General features: G+C 41.9%; 1 protein-coding gene across 1 annotated transcript in view; it reads left to right on the top strand.

Moving 5' to 3' along the window:
• Positions 1 to 11,003, top strand: part of AP4E1 (adaptor related protein complex 4 epsilon 1 subunit) — a 63,872-nt gene that overhangs the window by 44,443 nt on the left and 8,426 nt on the right. Inside the window, exons 17-18 of the mRNA XM_018576052.1 lie at positions 8,328 to 8,580; positions 9,825 to 10,316. Coding sequence (XP_018431554.1) covers positions 8,328 to 8,580; positions 9,825 to 10,316 — 745 coding nt within the window. The remainder of the gene's footprint in view (positions 1 to 8,327; positions 8,581 to 9,824; positions 10,317 to 11,003) is intronic.

Raw genomic sequence — 11,003 nt, 5'->3', positions numbered from 1 at the left:
CCCCCCAAGTGGCGGAACGCCAGGGCCCGGTCGCAATTGCGACCCTGGTAGTTCCGCCAGTGGACAAATCCATGCTTCAGTCTACCATAGTAAGAGACAATTCCATGCTTCAATCTAGTATAGTAAGAGATAAATCCATGCTTCAGTCTAGTATAGTAAGAGATAAATCCATGATTCAGTCTAGTGTATACTAAGAGCATGCTTTGGTCTGGTATGGTAAGACCCAGATCCATGCTTCAGTCTGATATAGTAAGAGCTAGGTCAATGCTTCATACGAGTTTAGTAGGAGATAGGTGAATACTTCATTCTGGTATAGTAGGAGCTAGATCTATGTGGCAGTCCTATAACCTTTATACTGTTTTAGGCAGGAATTTGTAAATCTTATCAATGTGTGTTAAAGCCTTGTTTGTTTCCTAGCACTTCATTGGGGTGTGCTTTTTAATGTGGTTGTAGTCCAGGGAGAATGATTGTCAGACTGGGAATGATTTAGACCACAGCTTAAACCTGTTAGATACAATTAGGCTGTTTATAATAAACTAACTTGAAACCTGAAAATAAACCAAAAACGGCAACAGTGTAATAATTCTGTGTCTATATGGATGAAGCACTGAAGTGTAAACTTAATTTCTACACTTTTACAAAAAAACTAATTTATTATGACCCCCTACAGCAAAATTCTCCCCTTCATATCATGATCATTTATTTTACCTGGGTATGTTTGCAGTTACCACATAGCTAAACCTGCCAGGTTGTCTTGCATTTCCATGTTCCGTGCACTATAATTATGTTATGAAACAATAAAAAAGTTTAATTGTTTCGGTGTATTGATGACTTCTTTCTGAAACCTCCAAGATTGTCTCATTAACTTTTTTACAACATTGGGTAATTGTGTGTTATAAATGTACAGGCACTCAAACCTGTCGAGTCTAATTCCCCTGTGTCCTGCAAAAGCTAAATTTTACAAATTTATTCAGAGATCTAGGCAGCTGCAATTATGTGCAGAGCTCAACATATTCTGTAAAACTTGTAACAAGACCAGTAGATTGGAGGTGGGAATGGACAGTAAAAGTTGAGACTTTAATATAACTTCAGCTGCTTGTATATCTGCATCAGCCGATCTTTTTGACATGCAATTTTCACTTACTGTAACCTCTGCTTATGCTTTTTCTGTCAAATGCTAATTACTCATATTTGAGGCAGGTTTTCTTTAGGTGCACATTTACACTTGGGGGGGTCTATGTATAAACAGTTGGGGCAAATGGCCCTGTGAGTATCCGTGATTGTTAGCTGTGTGTGAATGTATGTCAAAACTAACATTCTTTCGTTTTTTTCCTTTTACAAGTGGAATGCATTTCGAATGTTTTCATGTAAAAATCACAATATGATCAGTAGATGGAGCTAACGGAGTATAGCATTTTTTATGCTCCTCTCCACCATCTGGTGGCCATAATGTGATATTCCATGAAAAAAACATTTAAATACATTCCCTGGTAAAGAAACAATTAAAGAACATTCACAGATATTTGCAGGGTGAACGCCCTGCGAATAGTCTATAAAGAAACCCTAAGGTATAGGTGAAATAGCCAAAGGTGTTTTTGAAAACAAAGTCAATGCCAATTGCTGCATTACAGAATTGGAAATAAACCTTATATACTCGTCTCTTGTGCTAAACTCCAACATTATTGTTTGTGTGTAACCAGGGCCCCTGTACATGTGTGCATGTTATAAAGAAAGGGACAAGAGAACAGCGCAGTGATTCTGAATACTAGTGGAGAGGAGGTACATCTCCAGGAATGTAAAAATGTAACCCTTGCAGTGGGACTACCCCCGCACGGCAAGGGTTAACTGTTTGCTTGTTTTTCTCTCAAAGCTGATGCTGGTAGATCACGAAGGGTGTGAATGGTGGCCCCTTTATTGCATTTTGGTATATTTATTTAGCTGTGCACACTTGATTACCTATTCGAGTCTGCGGAGCCAAGCTCCCTGACACCTTTCTGGTGGATACTGGAGGTTTGAAGTGCTATGTATTACATCAAAGAATATAAGTTTACACAGCCTGTTGCACTTTTTGCAAAATACAGCAAGGTGAGCCAGGAGAGAGAGCGGGGAGAGACAGATAAGAGAGAGAGAGGAGAGACTGCCAAGAGAGCGAAGAGACAGCCAGGAGAGAAAATGAGGAATGACAGCCAGGAGAGACAGCCAGGAGGATGAGCAAGGAGAGACTGCCAGGAGAGAGAGAGCGAGGGAGGTTTTTTTTTCCGTTGGTGGATCTCATGTAGCTCATCATTTGAAAAGTAGATCTCAACACAAAAAATTGTGGGCACCCCTGCTCTAGGGGTTCAAATAAAAAAATATACTCGCTCAATCCTTGATTTTGCCTTGTTGCTAGACCAGTCCCCGCAGCCTCTGCTCCCCCCGGCTTCGGCTGTCTAAGCCCCACTGACGTCATCACGTCTAATGCAGTCCACTGTTTTGCATTAGACCAGAGGCTGCAGAGGGGGAGAGAGAGGTTAGCGCTGACCACCACAGGATCGAGGATCATGTGAGTGGGTCGTCTTCTTTTCCGCCACCTAGAAAAAAATGATCAGTTAACCCTTGCAGTGTGAGGGTAACACCACTGTAAGGGTTAAATGTTTGCATACCAGGAGTTCTTCTTTAACAGGCACCCAAGCCTTTGCTGCTGCTTTTTTAATGTATGATTCCTGTTTGAGAAAACCTGAGGCGTGAATATCACTGAGCTCAGCAAATTCTTTCCATTTCTTTGTGTACATATTATCACAGTTTGTTGCGTTGGTATTGCCAGGCTTGTTCTGCTTAAAGCAGTTTTCCATTATAAATATCAGATCTTTATCTAGGACTTTCAGTTAGAGTCGCCATGTTGAATCATTTCTAGTACAAATACTACAAAGAAAATGAAGCAGCCTAGAAGGCTACCAGTGAACATCCCAGCTACAAAAGGTGATTCCAAGGGAAATGGAATTTCCAATGTATTATCTTTGGAAGCCAAGAAGTGGAATCCATTGGTCCAACTGAATCAGTTTACTGTAATGTAGCAGAAAAAATATCTGGAGATTTAACCTTGTATGTTATAGCTAGCTACTCTGTACATGGCTTACTCTAGTCAAAATGATAATTTTTGTTCTGGTGGGCATATGAGTTTATTTGTCCTGTAAGGCCAAACATGGATAATTGTTAACACAAGGCTGGACAAATGCCATGAGCCAGGTCTCCAATGCTGGTGCCCAACTTTGGGGTTTTCTGTAGTTGTCAGTGGAGCTGGCACCTAAAAAAAAGCCTGCTGGCTCCTGGATTGACCAGACTGGCTTCTGAATTTCATAGTGCCCATTCACACCTGGGAGTTTTGTTGCTCAAAGGTAAGTGTGGCAAAATGCTCAAGCAAGGAATCCCATTCATTTCTATGGCCCCTGTTCAAACCTGAACTTTGGAAATTCCTGGAAATGCTCCTTTCAAGCATTTAAATCCTTGGGAACAAAAAGGGCTGTAAGCTGCCTAACAGTATCTCATGTACTTTTTCCATCGACAGGCATTTTTCTGCTTGAGACAAAACACTTGGGCGTGAACAGGGGCCATAGAAATGAATGGGATTCCTTGTCTTGAGCGTTTTGTCGCGCTTACCTTTTGACAAACAAAACACCTAGGTGTGAATGGGGGCCAAAGTATTTCTGCGGCTTGTGGTCACACTACAGTTTTCTTCGTTATCTAAATTTATAGTTGGCCCCTGGGAATGTAGCGGCAGTTCACAGGAGCAGAAAGACGCATCAAAAACAGCAAATGTAACTGAAGATAGAGTGTATTTAAAGTAGATGAATCAAGTGAACAAACAGTTTGAAAGCTAAAACTGAATTGGTAAAGGTCCATCTTCCACAAGAATTTCATAAATCCAGCATGGTCATACACAATTGACACTAGCCAATTTTGTTTATGCGACATACTGTGTCAAGGGGTAGATTTAATTAAGTGAAAAATCAGCTGATGTGATCCTGAGCCTGATTTACTAAAGTGTAAAATCAGATGACATAGTCCTCATTAACACGCTCTCATCCAGACCTCGTCAACTCTTTTCTACTTTTAACTCTCTACTATGTCCCCCACCGCCACCACCCACTAACTCACTCACTGCCCCGGACATTGCCATTCATTTCATTCGGGATCAGATCGCCACTGTGTAGTCACCTTCCCCTATTAATGTACCAGACCCATCATCACACTTGTTACTCTCCTCTTTTGACCCTGTCACCACAAAGGAGGTTACAAAGCTTCTCTCTGACACCCACCTCACCACTTGGACCCTGTTCCCTCCCCACTACTTCGGTCACCCTCTTACTCTATCCTACACTCTCTTACTCACATTTTCAATCTCTCTCTACTGGCATCTTTCCTTCCCCTCTAAAACCTGCACTGGTAATCCCAATACTCAAAACGCCCTCACTGGACCCTACCAATCTCCTTACTCCCATTTACCTCCAAACTCCTAGAACGCCTCATCTACAGCCGCCTGAGCCACCACTTCGCTGATAAGTCTCGACCCCTTACAGTCCAGCTTTCGCCCCATACACTCCACTGAAACCGCCCTCCTAAAACTCACTAATGACTTACTAGCCGCTAAAAACAATGGCCACTACTCCTTACTCTTGCTATTAGACCTTTCTGCTGCTTTTGACACTGTTGACAACCTGCTCCTCTTTAAAAAAAACTCCACTCGCTTGGCCTACAAGACTCTGCTCTCTCATGGTTCTCCTCCTACCTATCTAAGCGCTCCTTTAGTGTCACCTACAAATCTAACTCCTCCCCTCCTCTTTTTCTTCTTTCTGTAGGGGTCCCCCAAGGCTCTGTCCTTGGACCTCTTCTCTATCTTCACCTCCTCTCTTGGTCAGTTAATAACCTCACATGGCTTCCAATACCATCTCTATGACACTCAAATCTATCTCTCTACTCCGCAACTCTCCCCCTCAGTGTCCTTGCGTGTCACTAATCTACTAACTGACATATCTGTCTGGATGTCGCAACACTTCTTAAAACTTAACCTTTCAAAAACTGACCATGATATTTCCTCCTGCCCGTGCACCCTCACCCAACTTTTCCCTTGAGATTAATAACACAACTATCCATCCCTCCCCCATGCCAAAGTGCTAGGTGTCATCCTTGACTCGGACCTCACCTTTCTGCCCCACATCCAATCACTATCCAAATCCTGCCGCCTTCACCTTTGCAACATCTCCAAAATATGCCCCTTCCTCACCAATGAAACCGCTAAATTACTCATCCACTCACTTTTAATCTCTCGTCTTGACTATTGCAACTCCCTCCTCATTGGCTTACCTCTATACAGGCTCCTCCTGTGTCAGCGACCCCCTCCCCCGCCCCCCGCCGATCCTTGCACTTCCAATAGCCCACAGGATAAAAGTCTAAATATTAACAACCACTTTCAAAGCCACCCACAACTCTGCCCCCGGCTATATCTCAAACCTCGTCTCAAAGTATCACCCTGACTGTCCTCTCCGCTCTTCAAAAGACCTCCTGCTTTCCAACTCCCTTTTGTCAACTCCTCCCATGCTCTCCTCCAGGACTTCACTAGAGTCTCTCCCATCCTATGGAACTCTTTACCCCAACCTGTCCATCTATCTCCTACTTTGCCTGCCTTTAGGCGATCCCTTAAGACTCGTCTCTTCAGGGAAGCCTATACCACCTCAACCTAACCACTGAACCATCACGTTCTCAAATAATTCATCCCCACACAACTACCTCCTCATGTATCACCTGCTCCTCCCTTTTAAATTGTATCCAAAGTGCTAGGTGTCATCCTTGACTCGGACCTCACCTTTCTGCCCCACATCCAATCACTATCCAAATCCTGCCGCCTTCACCTTTGCAACATCTCCAAAATATGCCCCTTCCTCACCAATGAAACCGCTAAATTACTCATCCACTCACTTTTAATCTCTCGTCTTGACTATTGCAACTCCCTCCTCATTGGCTTACCTCTATACAGGCTCCTCCTGTGTCAGCGACCCCCTCCCCCGCCCCCCGCCGATCCTTGCACTTCCAATAGCCCACAGGATAAAAGTCTAAATATTAACAACCACTTTCAAAGCCACCCACAACTCTGCCCCCGGCTATATCTCAAACCTCGTCTCAAAGTATCACCCTGACTGTCCTCTCCGCTCTTCAAAAGACCTCCTGCTTTCCAACTCCCTTTTGTCAACTCCTCCCATGCTCTCCTCCAGGACTTCACTAGAGTCTCTCCCATCCTATGGAACTCTTTACCCCAACCTGTCCATCTATCTCCTACTTTGCCTGCCTTTAGGCGATCCCTTAAGACTCGTCTCTTCAGGGAAGCCTATACCACCTCAACCTAACCACTGAACCATCACGTTCTCAAATAATTCATCCCCACACAACTACCTCCTCATGTATCACCTGCTCCTCCCTTTTAAATTGTAAGCCCTCATGGGCAGGGCCCTCCTTACCATCTTCTCTTGAATTGAATTGTATTATATTGTATTGTAATATCTTCGTTATATTGTAAAGCGTTGTGCAAACTGTTGGCTCTATTTAAATCCTGTATAATAATGATCCTGAGCCTGATTTACAAAAATTACAAGTTAATTGGTGAAGTGAACTTGTGCTTACTTCAAGCAGTGATGTACAGGGGGATTTGTAGTAAACGGAGCTTCTTCTCTATCATTGGATGTTGGATTTTACACAAGTCTTTTTTAGCCCTTTTTACATTGAAATAAACCAGACCCCCAGGTTCACACTTTGATCAACCAAATTCTAAAAGTGAAATGAGGACCACAATACAATCTTGTGATCAACACTTAATATTGGTGATGTTTGCATCCGTTACACTGAACTTTCTGTTCTTTACTATTTCCTCTATTGCTGTTCAGCATTTAAAGGCATCTTATATAAAGCTGCCATCCATTTACATAACAATATGTGCTTACCAGCTCATTTATCAGGTAGAGCTCTGTAATGGTTCCATACATTATCTGCTGCTTAGTGCCCAACTTCAGCCCCCTAGTCCCCCAAATGCAACATTAAAGCTACTGTAACACAATAGCAATCCAGCTCCCCCATAGAATCGGGTGAACAATATCTGTGTCGGCCTATTATCATTTAATGGGGGAATGATTGTATGTTATGGATAGTATGCTCTCTAGCCTATTCAACTCAGGAGGAAAATTGTTCAAGAATGTATTTTTCTGGCTGATTTTCTATTCCACTGAGATCAGGCTGCCATAAGGAATGGATGCTTGCTTGGTCAAAACAAATGTATGTCTTCATACAATGATTCAGCCTCAGTCTCATATCTGCTTTTTAGCCTGAAGTGTACCTGTGGGGAGATGTTCTGTTAAAACCATATACAGCAGTCTTGCTGAGATTGATCAATATTAAGTAATAGAAGGATCATTGGTCACATGGTCTCTGCTGACCAGGCTTTTTGTAAGAGAGTCTGGAGTAGTATATCCTACAGGAAAGGTAACCTCCTAACCCTATTGTACTGAAATTGTAACTGTACTGCCTTCCCCAATTTTGTAGTGTTGGCGCTATATAAGTGGAAGTGTTGGCGCTATATAAATCCTGTATCATAATAATAATAATAATAAATGTTTCCAGCCCTTTTGTTACTGTTTTTGTTTAGCTACCTAATCAAGACTGTTAACAAAGCTTTATGTTACCTTTTGAGTCGACTTTAAAACTGTTCTTCCGCCTTTTTCATTGGATTAGATAAGATATGCCACTAAGGTACAACAGGAGACCGTTAAAGTGTATGTCTGGACTTAATATAAAACAAAACTAAAACCTTTTCATGACATCTCTGCAATACTTGCACATTTTTCCAAGTTTTGCTTCTTCAAAACTGTTGCAAGTAAACAGAAAAATATGTCCCTGCACTAAAATCCCAAGTAGTGTTAATAGCCTTGTCTGATTTCTCTTTTATGGACTACAGAACACCTTCCCCTCGTGGAGATTGGGAGAGAAGGAGGTGGTCTGTAGCATAGAAGAGAGAGCTGGGTCACAGTTATTTTCATAATGGGAAATGTTTCCATCCATTATATGGGGTGCAAAGTGCTGGTATCAAAGGTGAGCTCTTCTACTAATCAATAAGATGTTATCTAACTTTTTTCATGTTTTGACTTGACGATATTAAAAATGTGTTCCCTTTTTTATGTTACCATATTTATTAATTGAATGTGCTTTGGTAGACCAATTAACTGACGGTCTCCTGTGATGAGGAGAGGCGTTGCTTCAGCTGTTCAGATGGTAATTTTGCTGAATGAATGTGTGTTCTTTGTCATCAGGGAGAATCGTCTAAAGATGGACATTGTAAAGAAGGTCTGGGGAAAGGAAGGCTACCTGTTGAAAAAGGAAAGTAAATCCATTAAACCAGAGTCCATCTCTCCCCCACTGGAAAGTGGTATATCATTGGGTGAGGATGATGAGCATCCTGGGGTTTCTGGGGAACAACCCCTGGAACTTATTTCAGAAGAACAAGAAAAGAAACAGCTGGCTTCCTCGTTGTTTGTTGGTCTTGGATCTAGTGCTATCAGCCTGGTAAGTGTTGGCTTTAAGATTGACAATATGACTTTTGATTTAAAGCAGATATGTGATTTACATTTTGAACAGGTCATCCTGCAAAGTAACTGGTTTTCTTTATATCACCTATCCCCAGCTGTATGTAATTATCCTGCTTTCACTGCCCGTCCACTCTGCTGAGCTTGTGAAACCGAAGACAATACACATTACTTCCGGGTATGGAGGAGCAAGTGACTCGCTCCTTGTGATAGTGTTGGGCCAATCAGCCCAATTGTTTTAGTTGCTTTTTTTTTTAACGAGTTATATAGGTGGAGTCCAGTGATCTTAGTAAGCTCCTGGAGCCAAAGTAGGTCTATAAGCACTCGCAGGTCTTGCAACGGAGAGGACTTATCTCCTCTGCAAGACACATGAGTGCCTCTAGGTGTGTGTGTGTGTGTGTGTGTGTGTGTGTGTGTTTTTATATTTTAATTTTTTCCTTGTGATTGCTGTAGTTGATTGATTTTTGTTTTAAAGGGTTAGTACACCCAAAAGTTTTTATATAGGTGGAGTCCAGTGATCTTAGTAAGCCCCTGTTTTGGATACTCCAACAGCAAGATTTCCCTGCCAGAATTCCCATAATTTTCTGGTCCTGTGTGCCTGGGAGTTTTAGTGCTTCTGTCCACCTTTTTATGTGTTCCAGTACCACTTGTTTTATTCTCCATAAAAAATGAAAGACCTAATACAGTATACGAAATGATGTGGTTAATACTGAAATATCATTAGTTTTGGGTGGACTGATCCTTTAAGCAATGCTGAAGTTGATCTGGCACAGTGTAAGGTTGTATGGTTCTGCTGGTTGCTGAAACTAATATAGGAGCAGTAGAAGTTTTCTTTCCGAATGGACGGCTTACCTCTAGTAACTTAATTAATAAATATTGTACATGGCTCCCTTACTACATCTCTGATTCATATCCTATTCACATGCCGAGTTCAGGTTCCCCATCCTTCAGGAGTCACAGTACTATGATCAGCACATCAGCACCGTCTACATTAAAATGCAGCCTTTATCAGCATCTCTGGGATAAAACCATCAAAAAACTGTTAACTCATAGCTGTTCCTCTATGAATAGCAAAACTTCTGTGTGAGTTTATTGATGAATTGATGGCGAAACGGTCACTAAAAGGGTTGCTTTAATGTTACTAATCCATATGTGCTTCTTGCTGGGGTTTTTTTTAGAAACATATACTGTGTCTTAAACATCTGATTTTATTGTGTTTTAAAGATGGGGAAAACCGAGCAAACAACGCATAAGTTCAAGAGGAAATCCAAGATGGGAAAGAAAGTTAGAGATCAAGCTTCCTTGTATGTATCAGTGGATCAGAATCATGTAACGCAGACTTTACCAAATGATGGCCATTCAACAGACTCCAGATTATTGCCTTCACAAGGACCTGGCACTATTGGAGAGGAGACTGTTGGTGCAAAGGTTCCATCTTTGTTTGCAAACACTAACCTGGACATCGTGCAAGCAAATGAAGCACCCCTGCCCATACTTGAAGCCCCTAGAACTCCGTATGTGCCGTCCCTGCTGCCTGAACTCGCCCAGTATACTCACACAGAGCTTGCCGAGCTCACAAGCAATGGCACTCTGAGCATCTACTCAAGTAAAGTATGGAAAGATGACAATGTCCTGCTGGCTTTGGTATTTGTCAATCAGGATTCTTCAACAATAAAAAGTATTACTGTAAAGATGGAAGACACTGACACTGTTACTGTAAGTCATCTGTGTGAAAGGTATTTGATGACAGTATGGCGTATTTGATGACAGTATGGCTTCTATCAGGGCTGGACAAAGCCCATGAGCCAGGGAGCCAATGCTTCTAAAGAAATTACAGATGGCACCTAACCTTTTTAAGGTTTTCTCTAGTTGCTACAAAAAAACTGGCTCCTCTGAATTCCATATTGATTTGTCCACCCCTGGTTTATATGCCAAGTATCAGGAATGCAATCTGATAATAGGCATTTTTTTTTACAGGCATTGGGGACAAGTAAGGAACTCTACCAGAGGTTAAACACACGTGTGTGTGTGTGTGTGTGTGTGTGTGTGTGCTCGTGCGCTAAATAACTGAACAAATATGGTACAAAACAGACAATAGAGGGTAAGGCCATATTGAGTCCCTTTTTCAGTGTGTGTGACACCACCACACACACTGAAAAGGGACTCAATATGGTGTTACCCTCTATTGTCTGTTTTGTATCTATTTGTTCAGTTATCTAGCAAATCTGTATGCATGCGTTTGGTGACCTATTGTTCAGTTACTTCAGTGCTCTATGTATCATTACATTTCAATACACTGTTACGGTTTAAGGCAAAATGACTTGTATGTATAGATGATTGTATACAAAGGGTACATTGCAATCCACGGTGAATGTAATGATGGAAGCATTCTTCTCTTTGTGT

Source organism: Nanorana parkeri, unplaced genomic scaffold (genome assembly GCF_000935625.1).
Source record: "Nanorana parkeri isolate BGI_ZX_2015 unplaced genomic scaffold, ASM93562v1 scaffold55, whole genome shotgun sequence".
Lineage (NCBI taxonomy): Eukaryota > Metazoa > Chordata > Amphibia > Anura > Dicroglossidae > Nanorana > Nanorana parkeri.
The sequence above is the reverse complement of the archived record's forward strand: the minus strand, read 5'-3'. Positions and strand labels throughout refer to the sequence as shown.